The 13,873-nt window shown below is 50.0% G+C and overlaps 1 protein-coding gene across 1 annotated transcript; it reads right to left on the bottom strand.

Moving 5' to 3' along the window:
* Positions 1-474: 474 nt before the first annotated feature.
* On the bottom strand, positions 475-3,990 carry LOC121013902 (CD209 antigen-like protein E). Its single transcript, XM_040449751.1, has 8 exons — positions 3,851-3,990; positions 3,618-3,692; positions 3,393-3,479; positions 2,604-2,681; positions 2,222-2,299; positions 1,854-2,005; positions 1,288-1,400; positions 475-918 (listed from the first exon to the last, which is right to left on the bottom strand). Exons 1-8 carry the CDS (start codon positions 3,888-3,890, stop codon positions 777-779), a joined length of 765 nt encoding a protein of 254 aa, XP_040305685.1. The 5' UTR covers positions 3,891-3,990; the 3' UTR covers positions 475-776.
* Between the last annotated feature and the right edge of the window lie 9,883 nt (positions 3,991-13,873).

Below are 13,873 nucleotides of genomic sequence, written 5' to 3'. Positions count from 1 at the left end.
GATGGATAGATAGATAGATAGATGATAGATAGATAGATACATTGATAGATAATAGATAGATAGATAATAGGTGGATAGATGATAGATGGATAGATAGATAGAAAATAGATTGATAATAGATAGATGATAGATACACTGATTGATAGATGATAGATGGATAGATAGATACATTGGTTGATAGGTGATAGATAGATAGATGATAGATAGATAGATAGATAGATAGATAGATAATAGATAGATAAATGATAGATGATAGATAGATAAATAGATAGCCAGACACATAGACACGTACATACTTATATGTATATATGTATATTCCCAACCCAAATTACAAATTAATCCAAAACTGTATCTGAGAAATAAAATACACGGTAGTAGAGAGAAACCGAGTGAAAGAAAACAATACCCTAGTTTCTATCAAATATAATTTAACACTATAGTAAGTGAAACAGTGGCCGAAAAAATAGACAGAAGTTCAATGGAACACATAATGCAGTGTGTGACTTTATTAAGGGGATGTCATGGGGGGTGTTGGAGAGGGGCTGAGACCATCAACAGAAGAAGGGAGACGTCTACAGCCTACGAAGGGACAGATCTTAGAGGAGCAGGGGGTCTCGGAATCTCTCTCAGGACCTTAAAGGCCTCCATGCAGAAGGGTGGGAGTCCACCAGCAGGAGAAGCAGAAAGAATGAAGCCCGAGAGAAACGAGCAGCCTCCATGCATGAGCTCGTTGCCTGATCTCTGGAGACGGGGTGGGGCACGGGGAGCACTGGCCCTCAGAGGCCCGGGCAGGGGGACGAGGGCTTCTTACAGATCCAGAAGTTTTCTGTACTACATCTGTTGTCATTCCAGCCGTCACTGTACAATTCCACACAGTCCTCATCCCCGTGGTTGTTGGGTTCCCCTTCTTTCCAGAAGCTGTGAACACCATCAAAGCCATCGGCCCCCCTGCTCCACCCAGAGCCCACTCCCCAGCCCAGTCCCCGGCCTTTGGTGGCAAAAGCCCCAGTAGCAGTCAGAGAGTGGCGAGGATTCAGAGGCAGCGTTTTCAAAACGAGGGTTCAAACACCACTCCCACTGGAATCAGCGCTTGCAAAGTACAAATGCAGATTCCTGGGCCCACACCTAGATTTATAGAATCAGACTCCCCCACCCTGGGATGGAGTCAGGACTCTGCATCTCCACCAAGCAAGCCCATCAGATGATGCTTTCCAATTCCAGAGTCTGAGCATCCGGGTTTGGGTTTCAGTGCCCACCCTTCCCAGGCCATTGTCTCCGGGAGATCACCTGAGTTGGAGGGGAGTGTCGTCCACCCATCTCCAAGAACCCTCATTGTGGTGGTCACTGAGGCCGATCCATGTGCGCTGGCTATTTTTCGTATTCCAAGACTTCAGAAATTTCTGGGGCGGGGGAGGACGGGCAGTGAGACATCACCCTTCCCCATGTCTGCCCACATTCCCATGGTCCCCTGCCCCCCCCCCCCACCAACGGAAGACCTGTGGTCCAGCCGATAGCCCTCACTCAAGTTGTATGTGTTCACACGCGCGCATGTCGTGGCTGTGATAATGTGCGTACACATGTGGAAACGCGTTTACTTGAGCCTCGGCTTCATGTCTGGGGAGAGATTCTGCACAGTCTCGAGAGGGCTCTGAGTTCCCTTTCTGTTCACACATGGGTTCCTCTTGGGCATGTTCTTCTCTCACATGACCTTCCCAAGGCCACCTCTTCCAGGAAGCCTTTCCTGCCATCTCCCCGCCCCAGGCCTCCATCTCGGGGAGGGCAGAAGAGGGACAGAAGGCTTTTCGCTGGCCTTCCCGAGGTCCCGCCCCAGTCGGGCGCTCTGCTCAGCTCACCTGCTCCTCAGTGCTGTTGATGACCACCAGCTGGGCCCTCATGTTCTGACACGCGGCGATGGACTCTTTCCAGGTGTTCTGGGTCAGGGAGAAGAAGTAGCAGCTTCCCTGGAAAAGTTCCCATTTCCAGGGGCAGTGGCGGCACAGGCCAGCTGGGGAGGAGAGTGGGGTTGGGACAGACAGGCCCCCAGCAGGTGCATCAGATCTTGGGAACCCAGGGCCGGGCCCCTGTGTTCAGCTGTCGGCTCAGTCCCCAGGAAATCCGTGTCACGGACCCCAGCCTGGAGAAGCCAGGAGCCATAGAAGGTGGGCTCCAGCCCCACCTGGGAGCCCCAAACTCCCTCCCGACCTTGGCGTCTGATGCTTACCCAGGGTGGCATTCATCCAGGTCAGCTGCTGGAGTATCTCCTCCAGGGATGATTGTTTCTGGGCCTGAGAAACATCCCCTGGGAAAAGAGGACTTCAATTATTAAGCACCTAGGGTGTGCTTGGTGTGGAGAGGGCCCCGTGACAACATTATCAGTGGATTTCACAATGGACCCCAAGAGTCCATTGTGCACACAACAAAACTGAGGCTCTGAAAATGACTTGCCTGACATCGTCCCCAGGGTCTCACCCGGGGATCCAGTCTCCTCCCCCACCTCTACCCTCCCTCCTTCACCCCTGGGGAGAGGGGTATGCGGTGGCTCATCCAAAGTCACACAGCCTCTGAGCCCTCTCCTGCCCCAAACCCAGCATCTAGCCCTTCACCGAGGCCAGGGCTCTCCTGATGGTTCCTCTCCCGATGGTCCCCTGTGTCTCTCTGCAGGGATTGGTGGATCCTGGAGACTGCAACAGACCAGAGGATTCCCCTTTATTTATTTTTTATTTAAAAAAAAATTTAAATATTTATTTTTGAGAGAGGAAGATAGAGACAGAGTGTGAGCAGGGGAGGGGCAGAGAGAGGGAGACACAGAATCCGAAGCAGGCTCCAGGCTCCGAGCTGTCAGTACAGAGCCCGACGCGGGGCTCGAACCCACCAACCAAGAGATTATGACCCCGGCTGAAGTCAGATGCTTAACCGACTGAGCCACCCAGGCGCCCCAATTTTTTTTTTAATGTTTATTTATTTTTGAGCGAGCGAGAGAGAAACAGCAAGTGGGGGAGGGATAGAAAGAGAGGGGGGCGGAGGATCCAAAGCAGGCTCTGTGCCGACAGCAGGGAGCCCAATGCGGGCCTCAAACTCGTGAACCATGAGATCATGACCTGAGCCGAAGTAGGACGCTCAACCAACTGAACCACCCAGGAGCCCCGAGAATTGCCCTTTCATCAGCACCAGCTTCAGGCCTGACCTGGTGTCAAATCTGGTTTCAAGGTCTCTGGGAGCCTAGGTCCCGTGTGGAGGAAGACGAGCTACATTTCACAGATGAAGAAACAAGCTCAGAGAGGGGTAGTAACCAGCCCCAGCCACACAGAAGGCGATGCGGAATAGCACCGAGACCTTCCCAGAGGGACAACCTAAAGCGACCCAAGACTCCGAGCCCCCAGCCTCCGGCTCACCTTGAACCAGAGTGGTCACCAGGAGCATGAAGAAGCCCAGAGAGACGAGAAGCAGCAGCAGAGGCAGGTGGGCCTGGGTCAGACACCCTGAAGGACCAGCAGACGGGCAGAGCTGAGGTCCGCAGGGACGGACACTGCCCCACCCCCCCACCCCCCATGCTGGAGCGGGGGCCTCTCAGCTGCCCCTTGCCCAGATGCCCGCTCTGGACACGCCCACCTCGGTACCTGGCAGGCTCCGTGAGCTCCTGAGCAGGCCGGTGTATTTCTTAGCCAGTCTCTGGTCCCCAAACACCTCCACCTCTGAACGGGACAGAACACACTTAGCCGAGCTTTGAAGCCGAGCCTGCCCGAGCCCCGCCGTCAGGACTGCAAGCCGGAGGCCAGACCTGACTCCCCCAGGAGCCTGGAGGGAGCCCGGCCCTCCCTGCCGTCACCCCAGGGTGGGGGCTCAGCCTCACCGGGGTCATCCGGCTCCTTGGGGTCACACATCTCCGCCATCCTCCTCTTCTCTCCGGCTCCCCTCCACGCGGTGGTTTTTATAACCCCACGTGCTGCCCCAGCAGCCCCTCCTTAGGAACATTCCTCCCCGATTCAGGAAGAAGAACACAAAACAGGACACTGCTTCCTCTCGGAAAAGAGGGTGGAGGAATGAAGTGCTGACACAAGTAGGAGAGAAGGCACGGAGGGTGGGGGCAGGAGCCGCACGGTCAACCCCGGGGTCACAAGGCGCTGTTCCAACCCTATCCAGTCCTGCGAGCGCTGGCCCGGCCTGGTCGGAGTCTCAGTTTCCTCAGGTGGGAAGCGGGACAAGCGCCCTGCCTCGAACTGTTTCTGTGAGGTTTACCACGGGGTGCTAGTGCTGGGTATATACATCGCCTATTCTAATAATAGGTGCTCAGTAGCAATAGCGTTTGGCACGTGCCTGGCAGTTCCCCAGGGTGTGTGTTCCCCCTTGTGGAACAAGCAATAAATCTGGATCTGTTCGACCGCGAGTGAGTTCCTGGTGGTCTTTGGCTGGGGGGTGGGGGTGCGCCCTGAGAGATCTCACATTTGCCCTATGAGGAAGACACGGTTTTTCTATTGCTTTACAGATGAGGAAACTGAGAAACAGAGAGGGAAAGGAACTGCCTGAGGTCACACAGCTTGTAAGTGGCGGTACTTGGAATAGGACCCTGGCCGGTGGGCCTCTGGGTCCCTGCTTAACCACTACTTAACGTTTCCTTGATTAACCAACTATTAAGTAATTACTCTTTTCCTCTTTTTGATTATGAAGCATTTTGCAGAGTCACTCTGAAACGTGTATATCAAACTCTCCTTTTGCATATGTATGGACTCCTGGTTTCCAACCTGATTCAATTGGTTATACATTACTCTCTCTCTCTCTCTCTCTCTCTCTCTTTTTAATCTAAAATGACTCTCTTGGGGGTGCCTGGGTGGCTCAGTTAGTTTTAATTAAGCGTCTGACTTCCCCTCTGGTCATGAACTCCATGTTCATGAGTTAGAGCCCCAGGTCAAGCTCGATGTTGTCAGCAAGAAGCCCGCTTCAGATCCTGTCTCTCTCTCTCTCTCTCCCTCTCCCTCTCCCCCTCTCTCTCTTCCTCTCAAAAATAAACAAACATTAAAAATAAGCAAAGTCTCTTGTAGACAGCATACAATTGGATCATCTTTTTTAGGCCATTCTGTCAATCTCTACATTTTATTTATTTATTTATTTTTAATTTACATCTAAGTTAGTTAGTATATAGTGCAATAATGATTTCAGGAGTAGATTCCAGTGACTCATCCCCTATGTAAACACTCAGTGCTCATCCAAACAAGTGTCTTCCTTAATGCCCCTTATCCATTTAGCCCATCTTCACTCCCACAACCCCTCCAGCAACGCTCAGTTTGTTCTCTATATTTAAGGGTCTCTTATGTTTTGTCCTTCTCCTTGTTTTTATATTATTTTGTTTCCCTTCCCTATGTTCATCTGTTTTGTATCTTAAATTCCTCATATGAGTGAAGTCATATGATATTTGTCTCTCTCTGACTAATTTCACTTAGCATAATACCCTCTAGTTCCATCCACATTGTTGCAAATGGCAAGATTTCGTTCTTTTTGATTGCCGAGTAATACTCCATTATCTATATATCCATACCACATCTTCTTTATCGACTCGTCCATCAATGGACATTGGGCTCTTTCCATACTTTGGTTATTGTTGATAGTACTGCTATAAATATTCGGGTGCATGTGCCCCTTTGAAACAGCACACCTGTATCCCTTGGATAAATACCTAGTAGTGCAATTGCTGGGTTGTAGGGTAGTTCTATTTTTAATTTTTTGTCAATCTCTACATTTTATTTTATTTTATTTTTTAATTTTTTTTTAACGTTTATTTATTTTTGGGACAGAGACAGACAGAGCATGAACGGGGGAGGGGCAGAGAGAGAGGGAGACACAGAATCGGAAACAGGCTCCAGGGTCCGAGCCATCAGCCCAGAGCCCGACGCGGGGCTCGAACTCACGGACTGCGAGATCGTGACCTGAGCTGAAGTCGGACGCTTAACCGACTGCGCCACCCAGGCGCCCCAATCTCTACATTTTAATTGGAGAGTTTAGTTCATTTATATTTAATGTAATTACTGGTAATTTAGGAGTTACATCTCCCATTTTGCTATTTGTTTTTTATATGTCTTAGGTCTTTCTTGGTTATTAGTTTCATTTACTATATATTTTTGAATTATTTTTTGGTTGCCCTGGGGATTACTATTAACATATTAATTTATCACAATCTAGGTAGGATCAATACCAATTTAGTTAAAATCACTGATTTAGAATCATTGCCTAGTAATTCCAACATCTGTGCTCTCTCAGAAACAGTTTTTAGTCACTTTTTCTGCCCCACCCCCGCCTCCCTGCCCGTGTATGGGTAATATTTCATTGTTTCTTCGTATGTCCCATAATGTTTTTGTTGAAAAATGGACACTTTAAATAATACGGCAGCTATGGAAATCAGAGTTTTCCTCCTCCTGAAGGTTTGCTGTCACTGTTGTTTGTTGTTTTTTTTGCTTATTTAATGACTTTTCTGAACTAATTCTGTAAAGTCTCTGTCATGTAAGCCCACTAAAATCTCTACTCAGCTTAGAAGTTAGCTGATGGCTGGACAGAGATTTCCTTGAATGCCTCTAAAAGTCTCCCAGTCTCTGCTGAGGGACTTTGTGTGTTCAGACACACCTTCAACACACAGCCAGAAAGTTTGAAGCTCTGCCTTAGCCTTCACTTCCTGCTTTCCCAGAGCCTTAAAGCCAGCCAGAACTGAGAGCTTAGGGCTTTCTCAGATCTTTCCTGGGTGTGCACAAACCCCTGTGCGTACAGGTGACCTTTCAGATCCCAAGAATATATCAGAACTTTTCAAAGCCCCAAGGACATCTCTCATTCCTTAACTTTTCCTTTTGAGACTTTTGATTAGGCTGGTATTTGCCTCATTGGCTCAGGCAGCTGTCCTGTTAAAACATTTGAGGAGTGTCCCCTGGAGAGAGGCTTTTAGCACTGGGCAAGTTCAAGCAGGGTCAGTTGAAGACTACCCTTTCAAGTGTGGGCTTTCAGGGAAATCAGACAGACCAAATGATGACTCCTGCTCAGCAGTGAGGATTTTTAAGAGCTCCAGCTGTGTTCTTCTCCCTCCAGAACCAGCTATCCAGACTGTTACTTTTCAGGGCTACTTCTGAGTTGGAGGGTGGGGAATCGAACCAGAGTAAGTTAAGATGCTCCTGAGCTCACTGTTCTTTACTGAGATTCAGCTCTTTGTCTTGACTACATGCTCCCTGAATTATTGTGAGATTTTGGTTGATTTCCAGAGTTCTAAAAATGCTGGTTCTGACAAATTTTGCAGTTTATTCCATCACTTTCCTAGAAGGACAAAACTTACTGTGGCATTTTTGCTGATGTTGCTTCTTCCTCCCATATTTTTGATGCTTAAATTGTCTTTGATTTGGCCGGTGGAAGCCTTTCAAACCGGCTTCTGTGTCCTCTTGACATCTGCTTATCCGTTTTTTTGCCAATCAGTTTTCCTTCCTGTTGGTCTGCAACCTCAGGACTTTCCCTGGGTGAAATCTGAAACTAGTCCCCATACATATAAGGCAGGAAGAAAGAAGGCGGCCACTCCAGATCGGTAGGTGGCAGTTTTAATAAGCAAAGGAATGACATTCGAGGCTTGTCTTGGGTGTCTGCAAGATGAGTAGATCTCCACACCTGCCCACCAGAATCTTAAAAATTTCTGTAGAGACCTTAATGGGACCCATTCGGGGCTCCTGGGTGGCTCAGTCGGTTGAGCGTCCGACTTCGGCTCAGGTCATGATCTCGCAGTCTGTGAGTTCGAGCCCCACGTCGGGCTCTGTGCTGACGGCTCAGAGCCCGGAGCCTGCTTTGGATTCTGTGTCTCCCTCTCTCTCTGTCCTTCCCCTGCTCATGCTCTGTCTCTCTCTCTCTCTGTCAAAAATAAATAAACATTAAAAAAAATTTTTTTTTAAAGGGACATTCATATATACCATCCAGATGGTATATCTCAGCACCACATCGCTATCTCAAGGCTATGTCCTTGGGGCAGCCTCTGGGAATAGAAAAGGCAAGTGGAACCCACATTCCAAGGATTGAGGAATGGGAGAGGAGCCTCTGAGTGCCCAGGTCCAGCTCACAGGTCAACCAGCGGTCCTCCTGGTGACCTACTCCAACACTTCCTTTCTATTCTAACTGGGTGTTCCAGGCTTTCCCTGTCCCAACTCTGGAGTCAGCCATTTCCCAAAGAGGCTGGGTTGCTTTTAAGTGGAGAATGGCATTTCAGAAACCAGGACCTGGGTGTTAAGTGTGCTCATTTCTTTGAAGTATCACTGGTCCCAAGACCTCTCAGTAGAAAAATGGGAACACACGCACGCACGCACGCACGCACACACTTCTCTAAATATTTTGAAAGCCATGATTTTATACCAACACCTCCAATTAAGTACAATAGGGTTCATTCTAGTTTTCTTTCTGTTCAACTTGGCAGCACCCTGATATCGGGTGCTGATATCTGATACCGGGAAACCTGATTCCCATTATCCTGAATGAATGAATGCCCCGCTATATAATCAGTCTCCCTTTCTGACACCATTCCTCTACCTGTATGGATGTCTTCCTTACTTTGCTTGGACATTGACTCCTCCCACCAGGCAGACTGACCACCGTGTTGCCCTTACCTCGCCTGGGTTCTGACCCCCCCATACCAGTACAACCCTCCATGTGGATGTCCCCCTCACCAGGTTTGGACTCCAACACTCTAGTGGCCGCCACTTGAAACATTAACTCTCGTCTTCCAGTAACTGGCTGATTTCCTCTGTCCCTGAAACATGTCCTTATCGCTGCAAGCCTTCCCATACCCAGAACTGGCGTCCGCCTGCCCCTGGGTATAGAAGATGCCACTGCTCTTGACTCACCTACAAAGGGCTCATTTTATCTCTGAAAACCAGCTCATCAAAACTCCCTTTCATCCACCACTCTGAACTAGCTCCATCGGAAAGAACGGGTTTTTCTAGTTGTCGCCATGATAGTGAGGGTCTTTTGGGTTGTTCTACATTTTTTAAATTTTTTAAAAAAATTTATTATGTTAGTGTTTTTATTTATTTTTGGGAGAGAGAGAGCACAAGTGGGGGGTGGGCAGAGAGAGAGGGAGACACAGAATCCAAAGCAGGCTCTGGGCTCCGAGCTGTCAGCACAGAGCCCCACGCGGGGCTCGAACTCCCAAACCGCGAGATCATGATCTGAGCCGAAGTCGGACGCTCAACTGACGGAGCCACCCAGGCGGCCCTGGTCCTTCTGCATTGTAACCAGAAGTGAAAATCCTACCAGCATTCCTTGAGCACTTAGTGCTAAATGCTTTTTTGGACGTGATCTCAGTCAATTCCCATTACGCAGCCACTGTTGTTCCCACTTTACCTGGGAGTAAAAAGAGGACTGCGTCACCTGCCCATGAATGCTGGAACTGCGGGACAGACCTCCTCTTCATTCGGCTCTGTGCCCCAAACTCCGACCAACTGAAAAAAGCGGGAGGGGGGATTTGATAGCGCTCTCAGACTCAGGAAGTCTGAGGGAAGGAGGAAGGCAGGAGGAGGGGAGGCGGCAGATTCAGGCTCCAAACTTGTGTGTCTGTCAACTACCTGTCTCCCCCAGAACGGAACTTTCTAGACCAAGGGGGCACCTCGTAAATACTTGCTGGCTTTGCAAGGCATACGGTCTCTGCCACAACCGCTCAGCTCTGCCGCTATGACGTGGAGGCCCCGCTGACAATATGTCAGCGAATGGAGAGGGGGCTGTCTTTCGCCAAAGGGTTTATAACAACAGCGGGGGGCTGGCTGTTCAGGGGGAGGAGACTGAGTCTGTTTTCTTCACTACTCTGTCCCCAGGGTCAAGAACCCTCATTCCATCCGTGGCTGTTAAAGGTCTGCCTAAATGAATTATTATCGCTTGTACATTTCACACATGGGGACGGCCGGAGGCTCAGAGAGTGGAGGAGACCTGCCCGTGGCTGCACAGCAGGAGAGGCAGGGCTGGGGTCCAAGTCTGCCTCGGTTAGCATCCTCTTGGTGCCCAGCTGGACTTTCAGAGGAGTCGCTGACTTCCCATCTGCAGACACACGAGCGGAGCCCTGACATCAACCCCTCGTCCGAACGCCAGACAAGATACTCTCTTGGGCGGGCCAAGTCCTACCACCTTTGTGATTAACCCTTCCGTCTGCGGCTGAACACCTCGTGATGGATCCCAGACTAGCCATCCAGTTTTCCCTCCTGGGACTTGGAGTCCTGCTGAAAGACTTTCAGTTCCCCCGGGGAAGTCACATTCTGCCTCACTTCCTGATCTTTGCATGTGCCAGTCGCCCCGACGACACTCCTCCTCCCACCTCCCCATTCCGTCTCTGCGCAAGCAGTTCGCCCTTCAGAGTGTAGCCTTTCCCCCAAAGCACAACCGCCTTCTTTCTGGAAGTTCTGCGTGTGCTCCAGCGTCACCAAACTGTTCTAAGTCTCAGCCGACACCAACTGGACGTCCCACAAATTTCACTCCGTGATGACATTATCAACCTGGAGGTAGCATCAGATCTGATTAAAAAAAAAAAATTCAACTGAAGACCTTATTGCCTTTATCCAATTATTCATGAATTGAGCAGCATCTAATATGGCGGATAGAAAGGAGTTTTGAGGAGCTTAAAGGGCAAGAGACTTTATAGGCAGAACAGGGAAAGAACAAGGAAATTGTGCCAGGCCAAAAAGCAGGTTGACTAGGGGCAGCTGGGTGGCTCAGTCGGTTAAGCATCCGACTCTTGATTTCAGCTCAGGGCATGATCTCACAGCTCATGGGTTCGAGCCCCGCATTGGGTGCTGGGTATTGACAGTCCAGAGCCCGCTTGAGTTTCTCTCTCCCTCTCTCTCTGCCCCTCCCTCACACACTCTCTCTCTCTCTCAAAATAAATAAATCCACTTAAAACAACAACAACAAAAAAGTAGGTTGGTTGCTGCAACTTTCCTTGCCGTGTAGGGGACAGCAGGGGTCCGTGAAGCAGGTCACCTAACTAGTGCTGATCAGGTGTTTCCGGACTGGCTGGTTAAGATTCCACTTCTGAGATGGGGCGCCTGGGTGGCTCAGTTAGTTGGGCGTCTGACTTCCGCTCAGGTCATGGTCTCACGGGTCGTACGTTTGAGTACCGCTTCGGACTCACTGCTGTCAGTGTGCAGCTTTCTTGGGCTTCTCGCTCTCAATCTCTCTCTCTCTCTCTGTCTCTCTCAAAAATAAAATTGACATTAAAAAATTTTCCACTTCTGAGAGAGCAAAACAGTGATTAAGTTAAGCTTCCGTCCCATGCCGTGGGGCTTGGCACGTGTGGGGCCTGTTGCCTTGTTTTTAACAGATCCCACGGGTTAAAGGCTCAGTGACACCGGACTGTCCCCAGCTTCAGACACCAATTGTAAGCCCAGGCCACTCATACCTCTGAGCCAGTGGCTATAAATCAGGGGTTCCTATGACCCCCTCCTCAGGACTCTTCAAATAACTTGCCAAAATGACTCATAAAACTTAGGGGGAAACTTGCATATACTTCCTGGTTTATTATAAAGCATGTTATAAAGGACACAGATGAGCAGGCAAATGAAGGGGTGCCCAGAATGAGTCCAGAGGGTCCCCATGGAACTGAGCTGCACAGCCTCCCACATGCGGACACCTCACTAACCAGGAAGCTAACCAAGTCTTGTTGTTCAAGGATTGTTGTAGAGCTCAACCTCCAGCCCCTAGAAGCTCCAACCTTCAAATCCCTTGAGCTTCATGGGGACCAGGCCCATCCAGGCCCTCTGCTGAGTCATCTCGTTAACATAAACTCAGGTATGATGCAAAGGGGGCGCCTTATAAATAACACATGATCCTTTTATCACTCAGAGAATTACAGAGGTCTTAGGAGTTTTCTGCCAGGAGCCAAACACAAAGACTAACTCTTCTTCTATCGGAGAAGCCATCTTTTTTAAAATTTTTTTTTCAACGTTTTTTATTTATTTTTTGGGACAGAGAGAGACAGAGCATGAACGGGGGAGGGGCAGAGACAGAGGGAGACACAGAATCGGAAACAGGCTCCAGGCTCCGAGCCATCAGCCCAGAGCCCGACGCGGGGCTCGAACTCACGGACCGCGAGATCGTGACCTGGCTGAAGTCGGACGCTTAACCGACTGCGCCACCCAGGCGCCCCTCGGAGAAGCCATCTTAGATGCCCACCAGGCTGGGGCAGGTGCGTCCTCCAGGCTCTTCCTGGATCTGTCTTTCAGATCTGCCTCCCCCCTGCAGACCGAGTTCCCTGTAGAGAAGCTGGCTCAGAAGAGGTGTTCTGTAAATGTCAAACTGAATGAGCAAACATTGGCTCTCTCCCCTGCCCAGTTCAACTTCAACACCTCACGTGGCTGCTCAGTCCTACATCCCCACCCACATTCTCACCGCTCTTCCACTAAGGAATCTCATCACCTTTCAATTCCACCTCTTCCAGGAAGTCTTCCTTCCTTACCTACTTGCAGCCCATTCCCAAACTAACTGGGCTGCACGGACTCTGACACACCCTATAAGCTTTGACTTGATACAAAATCTTCCCCCCAAGATCTACCCCAGGTCAGAGCCCACTTAACCTCTCATGGCTCAGACAAGTGACACCTGTGCTTTTAGAGATGTCATTCTCTCCCTCTTTGAAATGTTGGCCAGGCTGGGGCTGGCAGGAACTTGCCACCAGCAGAATTCCGTGAACCTCAGCTAACAGCCACAGACCAGAAGGAGACCACCGAGGGCTGTGGTCAGGAATCAAGAAATGGGCAGCCCGCTGGGTGTCTCACCAGGCTGGACAGTGCCACCCAGCGCCCAAGGCGGCTTCAGCGCTGGTTTACAGAAGGCATGCCACGCGTTCCTGCCTCCGTGCCTTCGCACTGGCTGGGACCCCTGCTTCCTCCGCGTCTCCTATGTTTGCAAGTTCTTGAGAGTGACGTCACAGTCCTCTGGGTCTGCTCATTTTCCATGAGCGTTAGTCCTTCCTGGGCACTGCTGCCCGTGACAGCACCAGGAAGAAGGGCGTGGCCCCACCGCAGAGCTCTGCCCTGCAGGGAAGCCAACGCCTGGGTCCACTCTTGCTTCTGTCCTGAAAACTCCATTCCTGGGGATGCGGATGATCTGTGCCTCACGTCTTGGAACAGAGAGACTTGCAGGAACATAGGCCTGGCTTCTCTCATCACCTTTAGTCCTCTAGGTGTCACCAAACTTCTTGGAAAAGGGTTTTCCTCACTGCTGCCTCCCCCCACTCCGTGAACACGACCAATGACAGTATCTACTTTTGCCTTGGGAAAACCAACAGACCCATTGTTGTCGTGGTCCCACCCCCTAAGAAGAGCTTCTTCCTTCCTGCTTGAAACTCCACTCTCCCAGGACTTCCCTCCCTGGTCACGTCCTCTCTGGGGTCTCCTCAATCTCTCCAGCCCCTCCTCCATCCCCTTCACAGGCTCCTCTTCTTCTGCCTGACCTTGAAATGCGCCTGGCATTCATGAGTCTTTGCTCTCCAAATCCCCTTCTGCTGTTGGGAGGTTGAGGACAAAAGGCAGCCAGAAACTGGTCCGGTTTCCAGAAACTCCAGTTTCTCTAGACTGAAGTCATCCTGGGTCTACAGGGACAGCAAAGTTACAGGGAGGCACCAAGGCCATTACTGAAGGAGAAACTCTCCAAGATCCAACAGGTTGAGAATGAAAGTGCAAACTGGTCATAGGAATCAAATGGTCAAGCTAGGGTATAGGGAGACCAGGGTGAGGCTATAGAACCACCTTGGCCCAGTGCTATTTCACACATGAAATCTTCAATTACCTTCCTTTCCAATGTTTCCTGTGATGTTTAGTCTGTTCAGGTTTCCCCACTTCTTGGGTCCTTTGTTTTGTTTTTAAGTTTATTGATTTATCTTGAGAGA

The sequence above is a fragment of the Herpailurus yagouaroundi genome, unplaced genomic scaffold, assembly GCF_014898765.1.
Source record: "Herpailurus yagouaroundi ecotype Mexico unplaced genomic scaffold, PumYag 200, whole genome shotgun sequence".
Classification (NCBI taxonomy): Eukaryota; Metazoa; Chordata; class Mammalia; order Carnivora; family Felidae; genus Herpailurus; species Herpailurus yagouaroundi.
This window is presented reverse-complemented; position numbering and strand designations above follow the sequence as displayed.